Source organism: Tinamus guttatus, unplaced genomic scaffold (assembly GCF_059628265.1).
Source record: "Tinamus guttatus ecotype Peru unplaced genomic scaffold, ASM5962826v1 Tinamus_guttatus_pri_ptg000492l, whole genome shotgun sequence".
Classification (NCBI taxonomy): domain Eukaryota; kingdom Metazoa; phylum Chordata; class Aves; order Tinamiformes; family Tinamidae; genus Tinamus; species Tinamus guttatus.
In genome coordinates this window covers 2,033,824-2,058,203 of record NW_028289026.1, presented here as the reverse complement: position 1 = coordinate 2,058,203, position 24,380 = coordinate 2,033,824, and the positions used below count along the sequence as shown (strand labels likewise).

General features: G+C 36.8%; 1 protein-coding gene across 1 annotated transcript in view; it reads left to right on the top strand.

Moving 5' to 3' along the window:
- Nucleotides 1-24,380, top strand: part of MRPL13 (mitochondrial ribosomal protein L13) — a 25,892-nt gene extending 1,512 nt beyond the window's left edge. Inside the window, exons 3-7 of the mRNA XM_088533290.1 lie at nucleotides 1,520-1,613; nucleotides 3,282-3,342; nucleotides 8,968-9,054; nucleotides 11,220-11,341; nucleotides 24,315-24,380. Of these exons, the coding sequence (XP_088389416.1) occupies nucleotides 1,520-1,613; nucleotides 3,282-3,342; nucleotides 8,968-9,054; nucleotides 11,220-11,341; nucleotides 24,315-24,339 (389 nt within the window). The 3' untranslated portion in view covers nucleotides 24,340-24,380. The remainder of the gene's footprint in view (nucleotides 1-1,519; nucleotides 1,614-3,281; nucleotides 3,343-8,967; nucleotides 9,055-11,219; nucleotides 11,342-24,314) is intronic.

Below are 24,380 nucleotides of genomic sequence, written 5' to 3'. Positions count from 1 at the left end.
AAAATAGGATGCACTTTCACTCTGTTTTACATGCAGTAATTTTTTTTTTAAGCCTTGTGCCACCATTCCTGAAGTGGTGGGAGCAACACTGTTCTATGAAACAAGTGGAAGATAATGTATTAACTTGAAATTTCAAAAGAGACCTTAGTTATAGATCTGATCTTAGTTATAGACCTGATCTCTCTAAAGAGAACAAGTTCCATTTGCTATTCATGTAGAGTGTACGTATCCCTATTAATTTTTCTCTTGGTTCTTTATTGAGAGATTTAATTTATTAATCTCTCAATTAAATAAACTGAATTGAATTTATTATTTACATGCACAAAGTCTAATCAGATCTCAGCTTCCTATCAAACTCATTTATACACAAACTTATTTTTAGAAGTGATCTGCCAGTGGTGAATAGCTCATCACAAAAATCAAATTGAAGCTGTGCTCCTGTGCTTGGGCTGTAAAGGAGCGCAGTGTTATGAAAGAGTAGAAAACTTAATGTGAACCTTGCACCGGTGAATTATAGGATTTTATTAAAAAAAAGCCTAGCCTTGTCTAGTTTTAAGGGAATTTTGGCGTAGCTGGTTTGTTTGCCAGTTACTCAAAACTGCTTTCATCAGTGAAGTCTCTTCAAATACTTAAATAGATTTTAATATAGTATGGCATGTGGGAATGAACTTTGGACGAATCTACTTGTTTGATTGAATGAGTGATACAAAAGATCAAGACTACTACTTTTGAAATGAAAATCTACATCCCTTACTCAAAGATATTTTTCAGGTAGTGAAATTTGTATTTTTTATTAGTAAAGAAGGTTTTTGAAGTAACTACTACTGGCAACACATACATACTGTTAGAATGTATATTGTGCCTATTGATATGGAAATTGTTGATGTAACAGGAAGAACGTTGAACATATATGTATCTGTTCCTATATTCACTGTTGCCTGACTCTGGTAGGTACCAATGTTTTTGACTAACAGTTGGGATGTATTTTCTTTATATTTAGATCTAGGATGTGTTTATTTCATAGAATCATTATTTAGTAGAATTATTTTACAGATTGAAAATATTCGGTCTTCTGGTAAATGTTATTATTGTTTTACAGAAAAGCCAAAATTAAACAACATTAAATATGCATAGAATTGACCTTTACTTTTTTGTACTGAATTTTTATAATATAAGTGCATATGCAACATAGTGTGTTGAATAAAATAGTATACTTGCCTGTAAGGTAGGCTTACAGATCTTACATAGATGATTGCAATGGTTTAATTATTTAATCTGATGATTATTTTACCTGCTTCACCTTTCTTCAGACTTGGGAGTCCTGAGAAAAACGGTAATACAGTTGGTATTTAAGTATAACTTCAGATGGAGTGACAAGGAAGGCTCAATCTTTCCAATTGAGCTTTATGAAATGTGTATATTTGTGCTATTATTTATGTTTTGTGCATTTTGCAGCTGTTACTTCTGTTGATCACTCCTGTGGTCCTCTTAATATTCTCCATTAATTTCTGTCTTGTAGGTGACTGCGGAGATCATGTGGTCATAATAAATACAAGACATATTGCCTTTTCTGGTAACAAATGGGAACAGAAAGTGTACTCCTCACATACTGGGTAAGTGTAAAAGCATTTTTTAAGGAACATTCCAATGAGTTAGCTCTAAAATTCATCTGCGTCCTGAATAGCTAATGTATTTTGTAGTATGTGCCAAAAATCCGAAAGGAAGAGCTGTTTATATGTTTTGTGCCTGCGTGCATGAAGATGTTCAGAAAGGATGCAAACCTTTTTTTGCAGTGTATATTGTTCAGGGAATAATCAGGTTTACAAGAAGTCAGAGCAGTAGAGTGATTTAACAAATTTAGTGAGACAGGTTATTTTGTGTGGAGATGAGCATGAAGATCAGGACTATCTGATTTACAAAGCAATAAAGAACATTCCTCTCCTCACTGCACATTTAAGATATATACAGATACCAGCTTTGATTATGATACCATAGCTAACATTGAGAATCAAAACTGATGTATTCTTGAATAAGAGGCCAGAAAAATAAAACCAACATGTGCTCAGTTTTGATAGAGCTGGTGCTCAAAGATTTTAATTTCTCCTATAATTAGTAAGAAATTAGATGCTTTCAAGACATATGGTTGTACATAATATTGCTACAATATTTTGTAATACAATATTCTGACAGATAAAACTTGTTTATAGCTGGAATTAGAATATTCAGTTACAGACAATATTCCAGTGATCAGTTAAGTAAAAACGGTTGCTTTTATTTCATACAGCGATAACACTAGATAATTCATCTTCAAGTGTTAAAATGTGTGCAGTTGGGAGATGAATAAGTATTGTTGAGAGCTAATTTTGCTAGTACTGATGTTTCAGTCCTGAAGCTTTTGTAAAATTACTGAAAAGGTCTTGTTCAAAGTTAATGAAAATTAACGGATATTCCTTCCTTCCTTATCCCTGTGACTGCTTGAAACTTTTGTATAAGTATTTGTAAAAAATATATATATATATATAAATAGCTAGATTGTACAATTCCTTCTACTCATTCAAAACCAGCTAAAATAAATATGTAAATCTGTGTAGCTCCTTATGTGGAGATGTTTTAACAGATGTTGGGCTTATTTGTGTTCACATAGGTTGGTTTCTAATAATGTAATTAAAGTGAAAATTAAACCCAGCTTTACCTGCCATCTTGTGTAATCTCTTGCACAACCATATCATTTAAAGTATATATTTAAATGTGAATTAGTACAGCTTTATCAAGTCACAAAACCTACCCTCTGCTATACTTTTATTTACATTAAGTCATGTTTTATTACTGTAGATATACCAAATCATTATAAGGCATGGATAAAATAGTAATAAAATAATAAGTTGTGTTCAAAATGGTTTTCTCATGCACATCTGCCCCAGTCTGATTGTAACCTGATCTCCTTGAATACTTTGAAGTTTCACCTGTCTTACTCTCATTGTATTCCGTAGTTGGACTGGTGTATTTAACAAGACATCTGTCTGCCTGTGAAATAGTAATTCTTCAGTCTTGAAGTAAATGCATAAAAACTACAAATAGTGATAGTAAATTGCTCCAAATTTAGACAGTTGAAGAGAACAGACTGCTTGTACTATAAAGTAGCATTGGCCTCATGAAAACTTCCTCTTTGGAGGGCTTATAATAATGCACATAATAAGGCTGCTTTTTAAGATACAGTGATATTTGTATTAGCATCATGCTTGAGCATATAATATTAATTCTGTGTGTGTTTGTTTTCCTAGATATCCTGGTGGTTTCAAACAAGTCACAGCAGCTCAGCTCCATATGAAAGATCCAACTGCTGTAAGTTTTCTTCTTCCCTCTCATTTATACAATTCAGTTTGTTTTCATTTAGTTAATTCCTCTAAACAGAAGGGAACCAATTACTGGGATGTCTAAAACTAATTTAGAAATGTTCTACCAACAGCTGTTTTGGCTTGTGATAGTGTATTTGCGAGCAGTGCATTTTGAAGTTAGATTGTAGCTTGTGCATTTTCTTGATTCTTCCATGTTGTCCAAATGGGCAAATCAGATTCATTTCCTTCATGCATTTTTGTCTGATGGGCTTGCTTTTTGTTTCAAAGGTCTGGCTTTTCTTATAAATTAACCAGCCCGGGTTAGTCTTAGCTAAACTGTATTTCAGCTTGTTGACACTGTTACTTTCTTAAAGGTTATTAGGAATAAAGGTAATCTTAAAAATGCGAGGAAATAAACCTGTATCTTTCTACCAGTAGGTTTCAGCTGTGAAATGTGAAAGTGTGTTATTTATTTGTTTGAAGATATTTTACTTAATCTTATCTGTGATACACACAACAGTGATGTTTTATTTATGAATTTAAAATCACTCTTTATTCCAAAATTCTTTTTTTACAAGAACTTGTACTACAGAATAATAAAAAAGCAGCTTCTACAAAATGAATCTGCTTGGGTTTGTTTGTTTGTTTTAGTTTAGTAATTATTTTTTATTTAAAAATGAAATCCAGGGCTCAATATTTTTGGGTGGAAAATTTCAAAACAACTGAAGTGCTATTGAGAGCAGGCTCTAGCATAGTTTTAATTCTGTTTTGGAAATGCTAGTATTTCTGTGTCTAAAATGGATTCTTCAGCCTTTTTCATCTATGCTTCAGCTAGGATCTCTACACTGGGAGGCAGTGTAACACAACTTGTTTGGTAGGTCCTGAGATTTGGATGTTCTATAAATTGTCTTTTGGCATTCGTTCTGAAATGCTTATTTCCTTGCCAGACTTGTGGATGAATTTCTGTTTCCAGAGAAGGATTAAATGCATTGCCAATAGTTAAAACGTGTTGGACAAACTCAGCAAATGGTGATGTGGCTCAAGACTTGGTTTAATTTAGCAAGAGAAGCATTTTTAACGAAATTCTGAAGAGCCCTCAGCAATTAACTCTTTCATTCTATTCAAGTTAAATTGTTTGGATGTCTCTCATAAAGGTGTCTGACACGTATTTAGGATCACGCTATAAATGATAGTGATGGGTGGTCATGCCATGATGATCTCTGTTATGTATACAGCTCAGCTATGTGCACAGTTATTTATATGGTTGTTAGGGTTTTGGGATTGGAAGTGATAGTATGGCTAGAAACATTTGTTTGCTAGTTGCACAGTTATTGTGTGACAAACATCGAGATGTGATAAGGAAATTATAATGTTTTTATCAAGCTCATTTTTAGAGCTATTAAAGTCAGTATAGGAAGAATACTGCTGTGAGGAAGGCCAGTGCCTCAGTTGCACAGTTATTGTAGAAGCTTCATATACCAGTTCATTTATTTATATATTTTAAATAGACCTTTTTTAATAGGTTAAATCCAATTTCTGCATAGCCAAAGTAGGCTATAGGAAGCAGAATGTAACTTTTTTCAGGAATCAAAACCTTACTTTTATAAAGCATTGTTTACATTCTGGAGGCTCCTACTTCTTCTCCTCCCTAATTCCTGTAATCTCTTCTTGGTTTAAATTGATAATGCTTCATTAGATGATTCAAATTGTTTTGAGAAATAGAGGTCTTACAGAAATTAAGTCATTAAATTAATGGAAGAGGCTACTTACAAAGAAAAGGATGTTGATATAAAACCATCTGTAAACTTTGTGTACTTCACAATAGATGTGACAGTTTCCAGTTTATGTATGAAATAGATTTAAATTTAAAAGATTCTCCATCTGCAGTATTACTCTAATGCTGTTTAGCATTCTTTTTATTTACATCCATCTAAATTCAAACACACAAATCCAAATATAAATATTCTTTCATTACAGTTTTGTTTAAATGTGGTTTCTAGGATACAGATAAACTTGTTTTAGGAAAAGCTGGTACACAGCTAATATTTAAAACAGTGGGTTATAATGAGTTATTTGATGCAAAGTGATGCTGGGTACTGGCATGCAGATGAGAAAGTTGTTGCAACTACACTTGTCAGAATTTGTGCCTATTTACTGCAGTGTAGCTGTAGTAAAAGGTCATTCTGAATCTTTTCTTGATTTTCACACAGATACTATATTCTTTGTGCTGATTTTTTCAGCTCTTTGGTAAGTTTTCATGGAAAAGTAGAAGCTCCAGCACACTGCCAAAAAGATTTTTACCTTAAGCATTTTTGATTTCCTGCATATGTTTGCATGTGTCTAAAATTTCTGATATTTTCGGTTGTTTGTTACTCTAGAGAAAAGTAGGGAAGAGTTCTATTATACTTGGCCAGGCTTTTTAAGAAGTATTTAATGAAGAAATAAACCGTATTTTTCATGTTCCTGCCTTTTCTGACTAAAATTTAGTGTAAATTCTTGGACCACCCACAGACTAGGATATTAAATGTGTTCTTTAGGTGCAGCATGGTAACAGCCTGTTGCTGTAGTTTGAAACAATCTCTGCTCTTCAGGTTTATGCAATTCTAATATTCTCTCTGCTAACATTGCTCCTTTGGGTACAGCATAAATTTTCATTATATTTGCAAGGTTGCATGTGCTTGGATTTTTTTTTATTTTATTCTAAGATACAGCCTTTCAAAAATAAAAGAAACGGTTAAAACTATTTGAGATGCAGGTGCTAGGAATGCATAGGAGTTTGAGGTTTTCTTTTTTTTTTAATGATATCTGCAGGAATCTTGTTTAGCTGTTAGGCGTGAGACCAGTATTTTCAAAATTAGACTCCTAACTGCTTGATGTGGGAAGACTAAAAGATACGCTTTTGGCTGTCATGGATTTGAGAGGATGAAAAAATGTGAGTTTGGCCAATTCTAAGATGATTGGCCTTTGCAGTATGCAGGGACTGCCTCTGACAGAGAAATAATGAAATAACGAACAATAACTATTCAGAAGGATTGCTACCTCCTGAGCAAGGTTATTAAGCAAGACAGGGTAGCTCACTGAAAATAGACTGCAGGGAACCTCTGGCACTGATGTGGAGGGACTTAAAACATTCTCATTCTGCCTGTGGATGCGCTTTAGCAACCACTTGCATGTGCTGACCTGCCGTTAGAGCAGCAGTAAAGTGACCTTTGGAGAAAAACTTGGACAGAAAACATGGTTAAATCTTGCTGTTGATATTTGAAAGCCTCTTCTCTTAGCATCAGGGAAAGCAGAGGATGGTTGATAGAATAATATGCACATACTAAAGGTCTGTTAATAAAACATCACATAGGATTTTCTTCTGTGACTATGGGATAGGGAATGTTTTTTTACTGAAGTAAAGCAAAACTTCAAAGCTGGATTAGTAGAGACACAGAAGTTAGTATGACGTGGAGACGAGAATATTGTTAAGGATCTGATATTAAAATTTCTTAGTGCTCTAAATAAGGCTTACACGTGGCTGGATCTGTTGCTTCTTCATGGATAGAAATAAATGTCTTGCTTCTTTTCTTTTTCTAGGCCTGGGTTTGCAAGGCACTGACTCTCATTCAAAGACTGCATTATATGTTTAAGTGCTGAACAGTAGTGAAAAGCAAAATGGCATACAGTGAAAGCTTCATTTGCCTATGACCAAGTTATTCCTATTGCAGTATCAAGTTCATTTATTTTTGCTGTATTGCTCATGTAACTGTCAAAGGCAGGATGGAGATGATTTATGTACCTTACGTAACTTAGTGAAAGGAACTTCCATATGCAGAATAGACCAAGAATTGGTAGAAAAAAAGAGTGTCATGCTGTGAATCCAGGTAGTTGATACATCTCCTGAATTTTTTTTTTCCTTTTTATCCAGTATACCCAGAAGTTAATCACTTTTTGTCCTTTTCTTCAGTGGCCATGTCCTTGTCATATTCCAGAATTACTTCCTAGCAATTACTGAATTCATTTCAGCCATTAGGGTAGATTATGGTAGGTTTTCTTCTGGGACCTTGGCCACTCTATATTGTGCTTTCCAGACCTGGGAGTGATATCTCCTCCTCAAAGGCGTACTTTATTTGGGAAAAAATTCTTCGCCAGGTCTCTGTAAGGATTGCCTTCAATTTGGGTAGCAGCCAATGTCATAGGAGCCATATGTTTTTTTAATTTGTTCACGCTTGGAAGATTGGAGAGATGGTAGTAAAGGACTGAGAAGGAGTGCAAGAGTTACCTTTGGAGTATTTTATCAAATCTTAATGTTCTCGTGTCTGTTAAGGAATTATAAATGTGACAGCACACATCTGATGGAGGTGTCGTGGCCTTTAGAAATGGGAGTGAAAATTTATGAGGATATGGAATTTTACTAGTTACTAGTAGCAGAGTTAAAGGACTGGGGAGAGGAGACAGTGGGAATCCACAAATAGCTGAATAAATTGTTAAATTGTATTAATTAGTTTTGGACTGCGGTTGGGGTTGCAGTGAGAGCTGTGAGTAGGTTCCTTGGTCAGTATGAAATTCCACTGAAATCACTTTTGCACCTCTCATGTAAAATTAAACTCTTGTTATTTTAGAAGTCTAAAATAATCATAATCATGCATAAAGCATTAATAGGAATTGAAAGTGTGTTACTGACACACAGAAAGTTTTTTTTTTCCACTAGAGAAACAGCATGATGTTCTACTTTCAAGGAGCATTGAATCAGGCTTTGGCTTTTGCTTGAGCTCAGTAGCAGAGTTTTTCTTGCAATTCCTTGGCCTTCTCTGTAGGTTTTGCTTACTCTTAGTAATGCGCAATGATGTTCAGATGATAGGAGAGCCCTTTCGTAGCTGGCCTTTAAATAGTGCTTGCTGATAGTGCCTTTTTGTTAGACTAGCTTACTAGATTGTCAAAACCTATGAATGGCAAAATGAAAACTTTTGAGACCAAACTCTGAATATTTGCTAGCTTGAGAAACTGAGTTGAAATGCTTGCAGGCTTAAGAAACAAGTCCAGGATAGACCATCCTGAACTGTGTTGCTTTTCTGGGGCTTCATCTGTCGTGGTTGTACAAATTCTTTTCAACGCTGATACTTGAAAGTGGGAGCAGTCATCTGGGGCTAATAACAAGGGAACAGCTCATAATTGCATACAGTGTGTTCTTGATGCAGTGGCTTGGTGAGCCACCTTTGCTTAAGGTACAATACATTAGTTTCATAGAAACATCAAACACAAGTTACAGTGTTGAAATAGATACAGAGACTACCTGGTGACTTTGTTGCAGTGTAATATTTTCATCAATAATGTATTTATAAACATGCCTCGTGGGGTTGCTATAACCTTACCAATATTTTGGCAAGTCTAATGATCATATTTAATCATCCATGATACGAAATACAACTCTCGGCTTTCTAAGCTGACATTTTTATATGATGCTGTTGAGAGAAAGGGTAAATCTAGAGCATCTTCAAAATGTGGTTCCAGGCTTCTTCAATATGGAAGGAGTTGACTGAGGGGAGGCTCAGAGTCTAGTAGAATGGGCAAAAGGAGAATACTTCTTATCTTTTACCTGTTGTTTCTGGCCTTTCTCATATATTTTTGTTACCATTCTCTCTTTTCTCAGATTGTTAAACTGACTATTTACAGAATGCTTCCAAAAAACCTTCTAAGGCGAACGATGATGCAGAGGTTGCACCTGTTCCCAGATGATGTGAGTCAGTGGTTACACCCAGTTATGTTTTTGCTTCCTTTTCCCACTTGCTTTGGAGGTGAAGAGAGGGGTGTTACCAGTAGCATGTTTTACTTGTCATAAGAAGATAGATGAATTTTTAAAAAATCAGACTGTGTTTTGTGTATATAAGCAGATTATATGTTCCTTATTTTTTCACAAAATTGCGACGTTCATGAGAATTAGCCTTTTGTACTTAGGTTGGACAGTTACCATGCATCAGTGCCAATAAAATCATAGAATCATAGAATCATTAAGGTTGGAAGGCACCTCGAGAGATCATCTAGTCCAACCCCCTGCTCCAGCAGGGACACCCAGAGCACGTGGCACAGGGTGGCATCCAGGTGGGTTTGGAAGATCTCCAGAGAAGGAGACTCCACAACCTCTCTGGGCAGCCTGTTCCAGGGCTCTGTCACCCTCACTGTTAATTTTTTTTTCCTTAATTTCCTGTGGAACTTCTGGTGTTTCAGTTTGTGGCCATTGCCCTAGTTCTGTTGGTGGCCACCACTGAAAAAAGGCCAGCCCCACCCTCTGCGCTCCCTCCCTTAAATTAGTAAACAAAAGGCAGTGTTAGTTGTAACAGAAGATTCATGTCTACTAAAAGCCATAGAATGAGGAGTTCAGTGTCTGGTGTTTGAAACTGCAGTAATAAAAATCTTTTGACTGTTGCAGTTTTCACAAGCTTGGAAATACAAGCTTTTCTGAAAGACAAAAAAAAAAAAAAAGCAAATTCTGAAGCATAAGGCCTTTATACGGGTGGGTATTTGAGGCCCATCTTCCCTAAAAAGAGATTTATAAGGCTTCCAACTACCGTACTATCATTTTGGACATTCTGGGGTGGAGGCAGCATAAAGAAATCTTAAAAATGACATTTTGTGACAAGTGAATTGGGACAAAAACAGTTTTGTTTTTAGTGCAGGGGAACAGAAAATTGTGTTCATGTCCTTCAAGATGCACTGTGATTTCCTGTGGGGAGCTGAAGGAGCTTTCCACCCTGTTTTATGAGGTATTTTAGCTCAGGCAGTGAACTGCATCTTTATTATGAACATGCTAATTGCTTTTTTTTGAGAATTTAGAAACTGGTTATATTTTGATTCTTGTTTCTCTTCCTCCCCAAATGAAAAAGGCAGCTGTAGTTCTAGGAAAATAATGTATAATTACATTTTTATTCTTTTTAGTGCCCTTTAATAGATTAATGCTTGTTCTGAGATTCTTAGCACAAAACAAAAACTGTTTCCTTCTGATCTTTGAAAAAAAGGTTAAAATAAAAAAAAAGGATTTCAATTATGTATTTTTTATTTAACAAAAAATACATAATTGATTGGTAAGGTAGGGTTTATTTTTATAAGCTGGATAAGGTAATTCTTTGTAATCCTATCATTTTTCCTGTTTTTTTTTTTTTTTTTTTTTTTTTTAAGAACCTATTTGATTTTTTTTTTGCTACATTTGTGGGCCACTACACAATGCAATAAGTTCTTGTGGCCAATAATCTATTAGCCTTTTATTTTTAGAAGCAGACTTACTATTTTCAAAGTAGAGATGGCTGTGAGGCAGCACCTAAAGCAGATGGCCTGGGTCTCTTTTCTCTTAAGCCTCTCTGCTTCCACCATATCAGTGCTACTGTGTGGGCCTGAATTACTTGGCAACACATTTGGTGTTTATGTCCAGGCTTGATCTCCAGTGAGTGTGTAACAGGATTTCTTAACTGTCTCCTAAAAAAGAAGTATTCAATATAAGACCTTCAATGTCATATTTTTTTTCCTCCCTTTTTCTGGTTCAAAATATGCTATCAGTTTGAATTTGCTTCTGCTTTTCTGGCTGTTAGCTTTTTTCCATTAATGCCCATCTGCTCCTCCATTCTGAGAATCATGAATCATACATTTTGATACATTAAGTCGTGGGGAAGGATTGAAGAAAGCTTTTTAAAAATATCTTACAGGTGTTTATTTTGAGGACCTACTATATTATGTGGCTTCAAATGCCACATAATCATTTAATATGGAATTGGAAGTAGTGACTGATCTTATGTGGAAAATGTGGCATGTACATTAATTGATATTTATTTGGTGTTTTTTCATTAGTGTCCTTTTGCTGTACAAGTGATTTTAAACAATCAGATAGCTGAGACTGTGTTTCCCCCACCATAGGTTATCCCAGAAGATATCGAGAAAAATCTTTTGGAAGAGCTTCCTCAACCACGTGCAATCCCTAAGAGGTTAGATGAATATACGCCAGAAGAAATTGCTGCCTTTCCAATGGTTTGGACTCCGTAAGTATCTTATATTTTAAAAGAGGAAACTTGACTGAATACATGATGTATTGGCCTCTAACATTATGAATAAGAAAAAAAAAGAAGTGATATTTTCAACTTTATCAGTGTAGTGGAGTAAATAGTGAGTCACTCTCTTTGAGCTATGGATATGTGCTCTGTGTAGCTAATTGTTAATGATAGACAAAGAAGCTCCACATGGTTTTGCGAGGGAATGATTCATATAAAAAGTCATCTTTCAATTTTCTAAGGAAGAGGTCTGCAGTTCAGACCTTGGAGAATGGCTCTTCGTCAGGGAACACACCACATGTTTATTTTGATAGGTACTTTATTTTCAATATGCAAATGTGATTTGCTATTCCAGAAAGTTGTAAATGCCTTCTAATTCACCAGCATTCTGTCTTCAGCTAGATTTCTGGTATTTCTATTGCTGCAGTAGTTTTTAAAAGGTGATTGAATTTCTGCTTCTCTCTGTCATACAAAAAAAAAAAAAAGTGGCCCTGCATACTCGTTTGCACAGTAATCCTAGAGCATGGTCCTGGGGTGACCCTCAAGTGGTATCTCAACCTTTTGAGCAGTCCCATTGAACCAGACATTAGGGGCTTGTGGGCAGAGGTCAGTGGCTGAAATGGTAGTGCCTTATCTCCTGAGTCTGCTTCAGATACAATCTCTCGGGTGTCTTGATAGCTGAATGATCTCTTGATTCATTAAGATCCATGGGACTTAAAAGTAGAACCCTGCAGAATTGAAAACTTTGTATTTTAGTACAAGTATCTAATAGGTTTAGTGTAGATTTTCATGTCCGGCCCATTCTAGAACGATACTGGGAGAGGGATCTGCAACAATCACAAGGTTTAGATTTCTAGCTAGGAAAGACTAGATAGTAGCAAGCTTTATACAGTAGAAATTCAACAATGAGTAACTGTTTTCAAACAAAGGAAGACTTTTAAGAAAAGAGGGATTGATGGTTTAAGTAGGAATGTAAAGTTTATATCTGAAATGGTCTGAGAGAGGGAAAGGGAAAATAGGGAAAGCAAATGATGCTGGTGCGGTACTGTTAGAGTACCTTAAAATGTTTTTTTTTTCCCTAACTTTTAAAATAAATAACTTTTTTTTCTTCTTTTTAAGTGAGTAAAACATTTTAAAATACACTGTGTATTTTCTGTATTATAAAGCACGTGCAAATAGTGCTTTACCCTTCACGGACTGCAGAGATCAGTTGACAAGAGATGGAACTTTTCCAAAGCAAAAGCTGTAATAGGATAACATAAATGGACAGTCGAGAGAGATTTACTTGTAATTCAAAAGACAGGTGCACACACAGATCCTTTTATTTGCCAACAGCTCTCACTGCCTAAGCCAGACAAATACCATTAAGAAATCCCAATAATAAATATTGGGGATGTCTGTATTCTTTATCCTGTAGGATTTATATTTCTTTTTGGGGGAAAATGGAGCAACATTCCACTGCTTCTGTCACATGTTTAACAGAAACACAATAAATTTTTAGTGAAATCTCTTAATGCTAGTAGGCTTTTGCTTGCAAAACCTAATAGCAGGGGAAAGTTAGAATAGAAGATATCATAGACTTAAGTAAAGAGTCCAAGTAGAACTGTATTTGTATACATAAAATCCGTATTTATGCTTGCACATCTTCACATGCAGCATTCATACAGAATTGCAGTGCTGCTGCGTGTTAAAGACGGAGTATGAAACCTTTCGTTTATGCAGTATTTTTCCTCCGTTTTCAGTAATGAAACTTAGTGAAGCCCATGATATCATGAGGACTGACTATATTTTGTGGCTATCAAAGATGCACTCCATTTTACTATTTTCTTTTTGGATAGTTTCCTTGTCTGGCAGTCGCCGAATAAAAGTTTAGATTAATTCAGAAAATGGGAAGTATAGGTCCATAAATGACTATTGAATATAATTCTCCAAATGTGACTGTTGGCTCAGGAAATCCGATTTATTGTATCTTTTTTTCCGTGTACATCTAAGTTTTGATCTGGCAACCGTCAGTGATCTGTGCAGATGACTTGCACTCTCTGGCCTATTTTCAGTGTGTAGAATTTAATGTGTTTTTGCTAAAGAAAGTTTAAGCATCTAGTGGCTGTTGTATGGAGGACACTAACAAGGGATGTGGAAAGGAAAGGAACGGATCTGCTGCAGCAGGTTTGGGTGCTTTCAACTGAGGAGACGATAGTGCTGTGCTGTGGTTCTTTATATATGATAAAGCAAGTAAACATGGTTAAACAGAGGAAAATGCTAACCGTGTTTAAAAGCCCCAAAGCATGGGTTCTTAGTAGGGTTAGGTTTGTTTGTTTTTTTCCTGTGTTACTGTGTACTCAAGCCTTAATGGTCTATGTGGGAACATATGGTACTGAAATGAGGACCCTTCTCTTGTCTCTGCGTGTGGGCTGCATTTGGGGTGTCAAAGGGCTGCACTTTACTGTTGTTTGCATTTTGGACTGTGAATATCTGTGGGGCCCATAGGCAGTTTCCAAGCAGAGTAGTCCCTACAATAAAACGAAAATGAAGGATACAGATTATCAATTCACTTCATGTGGTTTTAATAAGTCCCACTGACATCCACGATTTTTGTCTCTCCATTAAGTCTTGAGCCTTTTGGCTACTCTGCTTGACAAAGGGGAGAGGCTCAAGAGGGAATTAAATTCCTGTGAGAGTGATAAATATAAGGAGCCAATTTGGGAAAGAAACTCAGGAGCACATGGCTTTTTTTTCTAACAGAAGAAGATTAATTAATATTAGGCCTTTAAAAAGAGCTATATCTTTTCATGGAAAGTATCAAATGAAAAGCATAGTTTGATTAACAGTATGAAAAGACATAAAATGCAGGGAAATGCAATTGCTGTGATAAAAGTAAGGTTTTATGTTAAAGCTTATGCCTAAGAGACTTAGTCACAGTAGAAGAAATATGAAGTAGTTGAGTGAATATAAAAGTCACTGAAAGACAAATATAAGGGCATGAGTATAGATTGTAATCCAGTGCATAGAAAAAAGCTACTATTTGAGGAGAAAATCAGCCTTTTTATCTTAATATGAAGTAACATGCAACTAACTTCCTTCTGAAAGTACAGGTAATGTGTGGAGCATTGCTGGTGAGCTCATGGGGCTTTCACCTACACTTGCTGTTGAAGTTACTCTACCTTTCAAAGGCTGTTTTGCTGGTAATAGCAGACTGACACACTATAAGCAAATATCAGTATCAAAGCTGACCACTAAAATGGAGAGCACTTCTTTTTTTAATAAAAACAGAGATCCCATGTGAAAACCTAGCAAATAGCTTGTGTTTTTTGGAACCACCAGCCACGTCTAGCTGGATCCTGCTCCGTGAAAACAGAGAATTCAGTGTCAGGATATTTCCCGTGGGAGATGTTTCCTTTTCCCGCTAACCTGAACCAGTTGACTCCCCAGACTGTGCAAAGCTTCTGTATCCACGATGGGGCAGTCCGAAACATCTGCGGTGGGGAAATAGGCAGGTTCAGGGAAGTTAAGTTACGTTGCATCTGTCCAGAGGGGAATCAAAAACTTGCTCCTTTGACTGAGTTTGATTTGTGGCTTCTCACTGTGAATGAATCTGTCATTTTAAGTTTGTCAAGGTTTCAAACATTGTTTTTAATGAGCGCTTTAAACAGAAACTATCATTGAATTCTCCAGACAGATACGACTAAAAGGATGATCATGTTTTGTACCTGTCTTCTAAAAGCAGGGGTGCATCAGATTTGCATCAGTGCAAAATTGCCCATTACATATGATCTGCAAGTTGTCCCTCTGGCTGTTTTAACAGCGAGCTTTTAAAGTCAGGAAATTATTCTTGAAGGTGTAGTTTAAAATTACCCAAATCAGCATGTTACCAAATATATAGAAAGACAACCCTGTGTTGTTCCAGTTAGATGGCTGCTTTCCTGCGAGTTTCCCATAAGGAAATAAAGCAAGAGTGTGATTTCTCGGAGCGCCCCGAGCCCGTTGCTCGTGCGAAGCTGGAGCTCCTGCCCTGCTGCCAGGCCAGGCAGGACTCACTGTGGCCTCCGCGGAGGGCAGACGCTCTCCTGCTTGTCTGCCCAGGCTAAAGAGAAGTCGTTAAATGCTTTATTTTTAAAACTTTATGTATAGTAAAATCTGAAAATTGATGTAAAAAAAAAAAAAAAAAACTTTTTTTCTCTTTTTTTTTCCTTGAGCAATTTCCTGGCTTTTTCATCTTGCTTTGAGGCAGGGGGTCTGGTCTGAAGACAGAATTTTGTTTCAGCTGAGCAGAGTCCCAGTTATGGTGAGCAGAGACTCAGCTGGGATACTGACCGTCCCCCATATGCTGAGCAACAGGGCAATTCAGTGCCCTGTTCTGGGCAGTTTTATTTTACAGAGTTCATGATCTGCTAATTTCCTCTGATAAAATTACAGGAAGCCAACACAGAAGGACCCATACAGATAACACAAAGTCCATTCCACAGTGAGAGTATGAGGTATAATAAAGGCAAAATCATGCGGACTGTTGCTCTCCATCTAGTTGAAGAATCTCAGAAAGCAACTGAAAAGATCTCAGCCAGAGTTGGTGGGGTCCTGATCTACTTTTTAAGGACCATCTCAAGTTTGTTTATGAGTGAAAAATCTGTGCTGCACTAAGCACACTCCTGCATTCATTTCCTTAGCTCCTTTCTAACTGCAGGGTATGTCATTTTTGGGAAGGTTTTTTTTTGAGCTCTGTATGTAGAGCACCTCACACAGTAGGGTTTTGGCTCTCCACTTGGGCCTGGAGGTGTTTCTGTAATAGAAATAAATACTACATCTCTAGCTTGTGTGCTCCTCTCCTCCCGCAAAGCAGGGTTGGTATGTGCCAATATGCAGAGAAGAGATGGCCAACACAAACTTGGTTTGAAATGATTGGGCCAGTCTTACTTTTCCCTAAAAACAGAAACTAGAGAGACAGAGAAAAAGCTGTGCTGCCAATATAACACAGTCCTGTTCCAACATACTCTTTGAGGAATCTCTCTAGAAGTTCATTTTCTCTCACTTTTTTGATTCTCAGTAGAAGTTCCAGTTAACTAACTGGAAATCATTAACCCTCGCTATAATTTAGAAACTGCTACTGGTATTTATTTTAATGGTATGGACATAAAAATATGCCATGATTTTGTGCAGAATTTAGCTTAACAGAAGTCCAAAACTGAGTCTCATAGTCAGGCTGTCAGAGTGGGATCTAAATTCCCATGGATAAAAGCTGCACAGTTAAGTACCTAAGAAGAAAGCTGTTCTCTGCAACATTAGGCTTTAACCACAGACAGCAACTGGATATGAAACTAGATATGAAACTAGATGAGTCTGTGGCTTAATCATGTTAAAAATGTGACAAATCTATGTTTAAATCATGTAGCCTATTAAAATGAATTATTGCCTCTTCTCTAGCATATGTAAAACACACCAGTGTAAGTGATTATCATGTTCTTTACTGGGCATGGCTTAAATTATGGCTAAAGGTATTTCAGAAGGCAAGAGATTTAATAAATGGGTAATTGGATACTGCGACTTCAGTTGGCTGAAGAGGCCCTGAAAAATAAGAGTCTAAAGTCACTTCCTCCCCCAAAGGTTGTTAGTCTCATATGTGAGAAAATACTGACTACTACTAATGGGAACTTGACAAGCAACGTAAGTGTGTTTGTGTGTGATACTGTTGCACTGCTTGCTCCTATTTTTTTTTGACAAACCTTCTATAATGTTTAGTTACATTTTCTTTTTTTAAATTTTTGGTGATGACGATGATTCATCTGGATGGTGTCTGTTCGTTCATCTACAAGCTTCCCTGTTTACTTGTGGAATATTGTAATTCGTTGGACAAAACCAAAGGAACAGAGCTATTCTTTTGATGGCCCTACATTTTTAATAGAATATAGTTATTTTTTAAGACATCATCTAAAGGAAAACGCTTCTATCTGCAGGAAAGCATAATCTTACAAAGATCTTGTTTACATATACATTGCATTGATTTAACTTAAATAAGTTTATAAATGAAACGCTTATAATCTAGGTCAAAAATCTGGTCTTGACACTAATTTTTAATTGACACTAATTGGGATTGCAACCAGATTATTAAATTGTATTGAACCATTCTTGAACCTCACTAAAATACCTGCATGGATATTTGCATTGTTATGACTTTTTTTTAGTTGTTGTTAGAATAGGTTGAATTTTTACATAGGAAAAGCCTAAGCTGTAGTTGAGGACCACAAAAGGTTTATCTTAAACTCTTGTGTATCCAAGGGAAGGTTCACCACGATGGATGTGCTGCCATAGCAGAGCCATCTTCTTGTTATTTCTGTTACTGTGGTTTATACCAGTTCTCCAAGCAAAGTAAGGTATACTTGCACAAGTACATGTTAGCCAAGGTAACTGTTTGCCTGAGAGCTATACAACTAAGAAAGAGGCTCTTTTGTGTCCAAGGAGAGCAAAAAAGTTCACAATTTAGAACAGGCCAAGACGGTGGTTATTGGAAATTTAATGACAATTTAAATATCATTAGCTGTTTTCACTGATTATGTTGCCAGAGGCCTAGAATTCCTCTGGGATTGTAGCAATATCTTGAGTAGAAAACCAATTAATGTCCTCCCAGCCTCAAATTCAGTTTATATATGAGTGTAACCACTCAATTTGGTCTTATGGAGAATGATAGCAATGTCTAATCCTTGGTTTTTGATTTACTAGTGTGGTTAGTCAAACGAATGAAATGTGTTCAGAAATCTTCTTTAGCACTTACCTAATAACTATTGCCTTTGGCTCAACTCACAAATGTACCTAAAAATAATACGTTTTCCTTTCGTTTTGGAGTTTCAGTACATCTTGATTCAGTATAAAAGTCTGTCTTGTAAAATTGTCTATAAAAATGAACCTTAGGATATTTTAAATTCTATATTTATATTCCCGAGTTAATTGCTAAAAAAAAAAAAAAGCCAAAATAGACCACAGCTTCAATCCTGCATGTGTTGTGTAGCAGTTTTATACAAAACACAGATTACATGGAGCTTTTTAATACTGCAGAAGGCTAAAAAGCATGTATACACTATTGTAGGTTACTAAGTGGGCATGAAAGATAGGCGGTGGTGATATGCAGATGACTGTCATCAGTTAGCAATAAGGCCACATTCCTGGGATTATGATTTTCTTAAATGGGAAGAGGTCCATTACAGTAATACAGATCTAATGTTTTAGTCTCTCATGGTAATTGGATCAAAGAGTGACTGAAGACGACATGTTAAGTGGCGTGATCTGTCCACAGGATATTTTCACTAATTGGTCTTCATCTGTCATCTTCTGTTAGAAACCATGTTGTTTACAAGCCCGCATATAAGACGCATCTGTGAGCCAGTGTATAGCACTGCTGAATTAATTATTTAAAAATAATTTAGAAGTACTCCAAGACTAATTTAGCTACATTTCTTTGGTTGAAAATTTCAAAAGAACAAGAGATTTTAGCCCTGTTGTAAGTTAAAGCTTTTGAAATCATTGTAGGAAAATCAGAGCTTCTGTAAACTCCACACAGTCGTCCTGAGGATGCCTCGCTTGGCTGTTCAGGGAACTCTGCCCTTTCCTGCTGGAAGGAGATGCATTAAAAAACCATTAACAGGAGTCAGTGGAAAAAAGAACCTTCTCATAGCAGCTGCTAGAGACCTAAAATCTTCTGGCACAGATTAATCTTAAAACATTTTGATAGCTGTTAGTTATGAGACTGATAGTTTATTTTTCATAGATAACCCATAAAAATGAGACTCCTACCAGACATGGGATTTTTCAAGTTAAAGATGATGTGGAGAGTCACCCAAATAGAATGGAAAAGAGATAGGTGCTCCTGTAATACAGGATGATTATTAACTTTTATGGGGTTTTTAATACACCTGGAGTTTTTGCATCTTTCTGGCAGTCCATCTACGTACAGCATTAATTAGTTAGCTTTAAGGTAGTGACCTTTCCCAGGGCTGGTGCCACACTCAATCCCTTGGGAATGGTCTTATGGCTGGTGGGATTGCAGAGAGCGCAGGGAACACTGGCTCTCTGGGTCACCCTCTCCAGCACTGCAGGTGAGGAGGAAAATGCACTTTGGGATGTTCAGAGCTTTCAAACCCGGTGTGCATTGCTCAGTGTGGAGCAGGCTGCTTCTTGACAGGTAACTTCTTCTGCAACATTGACAATCTCTATTCCTTAGTAGAGGCAGCTTTAAAAGCAGTTAGCAATCATTAATGTGTTCTTGCCATCATACAAGTGACAGCCCCATTAAATTTGGTCTTGTATCATTTTTCTTAAAATAATTTTTCTCTTCAAAGAAGAGAATGTCATCTTTTGAAAAGGTATTTTTTCAGGAGTGTATGGCTGAAAAAACTCTCAGGCGTGTAACTTGTTCTTTGGGGAGAAGAAAGAGCAAAATCTCCTTTACATATTATTTCATTATAGGGAATCCCACTGCATTTAGGAGCTCTAAGCAACAGTAAAGTCAGTTAAAGTATATAGTTTTGAAGAAATATTACAAATGACTAAAATGGAGAGGAAATATTTCTAAAAAATTATCCACTGAGTATATAAAGCAGTTACTTCACAGTCCTTTACAGCATTTCAGTCTTCAAATAGTGGCATTTTACACTGGAGCCTTATTTTTTTGAGATAAGAAATGTTTTTCAGCTCTCTGTTATACTGTCTTAAGCTGTCCCTCAAATAGAAATGAAGCTTTGAAGTTGCTTATATGTTTTGAAATTGAGAGGTTCCACTATAGCATATACCGATGAGTACTTAGATCTCATCTTCACAAACAGAATAACATCCCCCTTGTTTTTGTTTTTGTTTTTTTCTTTCCCCCTGGGAGGATGTTTTTGCTCACAGAACACTGCTAGGCAAAGGGAAACATCTTTGCTGGAATGTGCTGACAAGAGTTTAATAAAGATAGAACTGTGTGGTAAGTCTGTTCAGACTTGATGGAAATAAATATTCTCTCCAGGAGTTGCAAGTTGAATACATACAACATTTGGAACAGGTCTGTGTCTTTCCTGTGCGCTTTGGCAGGAGAAAATACTTTACAAAGACCACATTGCACATCATATTGAAGAAGAATATTGCTGAGGGTGGTTCTCATCAGAGCTGTAACTAATCGATGTGTTCGAATTTTTGATTTGCAATTGCAATCTTAGATATTCAGAGGCTGAGGTCATAGCTTGATGAGCATTTCTTCTGGCAAAAAGGCATCTTCCATCACTTTTCTGCCTTTCTCTCTTTCTCTATTTCTATAGCAGCAGAAGAAAAGGGAATCAGAAAACCAACCTAGATTAGACAACCCTGTTTTTAATGCAGCTGCAGAACCTGGGCTGCTTTGGGAGTTCTTAGGGAACCTGCTCATGTTATTCCCCTAAAGTGTGGGGTCACCAAACATCAGTCTTTCTTACCCAGTAAGTTTAAGCTCATTTCAGGAAAAATAACATGGATCTTCACTTAAGGCTCTCCAGGGAAGTCCTGTCTCTCTTCTTTGGCTTTGGAGATGGCTTGCAGAGACTTGCAGTTTGCCATCATGGATGCTTTCTTCTGTGTCCCTCCAAATTTCACCCGCTGCTGCATGTTGTAAGTTGCCTCGGCGTGTTACAACAGGCCCAAACCAGTACGTTTTAAAATAGATGCATCTGAAGCATCTGCAAAGGAGTTGGTGCTGTAAAATTCTTCGGGTGCTCAGGAACATTGGGATGTCATCTGCATTAAATGGCAGTTTACTCTGGATGACCTTAATTCTCTAAAATTTTGGGAAAAAGAAAGTATCAGCAGGTGCAGTGAGGGCCACTGAGAGTGTTTCCTTTTCCACAGCAAAACCTGATTCTATGAACTGTACATGTTCTACTGTTTGGTAAGGTTCAGTGAGAATTAAATTTGGGTTGTTAGAATTTTACATCAACCATATTCCTCTCTTATTAGCTGTGAGTGTGGAGAAATGTTGGTAAAATTTCAGATTTAAAATTTGTAATGAGAGTGTGCTGCTTGGGCCAGCTCTCCAGTTACATTGACCCACTTGCAAAATTTTTTTTTTATGAGAGAGAAGCACTGCAAGGAATAGCATAATTGGAAGTTAAACAGCTAATTACTTTGCTGACTGTTTTTCCTAGAACTTCCTGGACTGTCTCTTAAAACAGCTTTTTATGTGCAGTGTAAAATGTTAGCGGGACAAACATTTTTAACATATTTTGGTAGTACACCACAACATACTATACATATTTTGGTGGCAGCAGATCCATGTGTCTATCTGATGCACAGATTGATGTATCATATTTTTTGTGAACGATTATACTTGGCTTTTCAGCAATGATTTCAGAAACGCTGGTTCCCTCATTCTGCCTTCTCGATCCCCTGCTTCTGGAGTCTGCTGTTAATACATAGTAAAAAAAAAAAATCAAGACTGTTACTAAAAAATAAGCGGCGAAGCTGTGTGAGGCCTTGCCGAACCATCCGTGCCAGGAGATACCGTTTTCTTTGTTCCAAATCCATGTTCATTCCAGCGCTTTGCCGAGGAGGGGGAAGCGCGGCCCGCCGGGAGCTCCGCTCGGCTGCGCTCGGTGGTTTGTCAATGAGCAGGTCTCCACTGCAGCTCCCAGGTTCATAATTCTCCCAGAATGGACAAGGTTTTTGTAGGTTCATATTCTTCCTCTGACAAAATATTTATTGCCAAAGGCAATATTTTTCAAGGCTTGGCTTTCCTAGTGCTAAGGAATCTTTAAAAGCAGATATTGTGGCCTCCAAAAGCCAAGGACCAGTAGGCATAAAAGCCTACTGTGACATTAGAAAAGGCTTTAAAAACTTTTATATTTGTTCACACAAGCATTTCAGCATTGAAAATTCTGCTTTTAAGCTTCATTAACTTTGTAAGACTGCAAACTGAGGGTTCAGTGTCTGCATTTACCTTTAAGACAACGAACACTAAGGTTGAAATGCAGATTGGATGCAGCAAGAGATAAATTAATTGGATTTTCAGCCTCAGAGAAAAGTACTGGGAGACTGTCAACTCTGCAGCGCTCTGAGCCTGGATTGAAGTTCTGAATGTGCCATGCAAGGAAAAATGTAGATTGTTTTGCTGAGCAGTAGGAAAGAAGATAAATTGGCTTGTAGAAAGGATTAATACATATGAGCTGCAAGACAGCTGTATTGATGCAATGTAATATGTAAAATCCTTCAGCAAGCTCTGCCTGTTCAGGATGGGTGCAACAACTTCTAGTAAGACTGCTGAGAAGTTTTTGAAATTCCTCTCTCTCCTGTTGCACCACCAATATTTTTATGTTTTACATATATGTATTGTTATATTACGGTATGTAAGAAAGAGAACTGAGGGACAAAATATAGAATATTTTTAAGGACTCCAAGCACAGACTCTGGGAAACACGACTTATCTTTCCAGTGCACATGAGGCATCAAATGAGTATGTTCAAGTCCAATATTAAACAAGCATTGTAAAAAATGTCATTGGGTTTAAGCACTTCTTTGTCCATATACAGCACGTAAAATTGATGTTTCCTGTAATAAAGATACAAGTTCAAATGTTAGTACAGAATATACCAATTCAAAGAAAAACATCTCTGTAATTCACTACAATCTGAACCCTAGCTTGTGTTCAGAGTTCTTTTTTTTCTTTTTAAACCTGACGTAATCATAAAATTTTAGATGATGCATTTAATCTAATCTAAAAAAATCTACAGACTTATAGCAGAATGATGAGTGATGTGACTTTGCAGTTTGGTGAGCTGGTGAATGCCTGATCTGCAACCTACAGAGTTAACATCTAGGAGGTATTGAGAGATTTTTTGATACCTTCTCTGCAACCATCTGAACTGTCTCCCTAGTGAGCTCCCTACTTCCATTGCTCTCTGCTTGATTAACAGAATTAATAATAAAGTTTGGCAACATCATAACTTTAACTTGATTTACAGTGGCAGATTGCAATTTTTGATACGCTCCTGTCTTGGATTTCATTCAGCTTCACGGAGAATTGACCACCCCAATTTTCTTACGCTGTGTTTACAGAACTTTTGTGATTGCGTCTCTGGTAGAGTTCTAATGAGGCAGAATTTGCATTGCCTTTTCTAATTCGTATGCGAGGCAAGCAATCAGGAAAGCCAAGAGTAAAATGCTTCATGCATTTAGAACAGGTTGTATTGGGGCAAACAGAGCAGCTAGTTGGTGCTGTGGACGTGCCACGTGCACCCAGTGCATTCCAGTGTCAGAGACCTGCACTGTCCTGTTTGGGTTTTTTTTTTAAGTGACTGGGCTAACTTTCCTGCAGGATTTGTTAGAGACATGGGCTTGCAGCTTGCTCCGAAACGTAACATTCTTCTAAAAACCGTTGTCTGGTCTGAGCTTATGCCTTGCAGGTTCAGGGGCAGCGTGTTCTCTACAACCAGTGGACGTGTGGCAGGCAGAGTGTGACAGACACTTCATAGGAGATTGCAGAGGGTGACAAATAACGCGGTCTGCTCTGAATGTTTTCCACAGCTGTGACCCAAGAAGAAGGAATTGCAAATCTTTAAAAAAGCTTTTTTTTTGAAATAGATTTTTTTTTTCAATCATCAAGTTTCATTATTCTAGTTACACTGCAGTGGGCTGTGCTGTTAACTTATAACTTGCCATTTTATGCAGAGATTATTCATTTTTACGAAGTGCAGAAAAATTAGTAATAGTGTTTAAAGTCGTGTGACTGCCTTCATTTAAAGAAGCTTTTTGTTTTGCTTAGGAAAGTAGGAGCGTTGCATGAGAAGCACCTTGACCAGCTAGTCGTGATGTTTGTAATTCTTTGGATGTGTTAGTAGACTTGTTTTTATCCAGAAAATGTTCAGCAGCACAAATGTAAAACACCAAAATAAGGAAATAACATCTATGGCTGTTACTGCATTCTTAGTGCAAAGCATTCTATTCTGTGTATTTTCCTAACAGAGGGCTGTTTTATTTCTAGACCTAAAGATTTTCGAAGAAAGTAGCAATAAAAGAAGAAAAGTATTCTCAAGAATGTCAGCCCTCC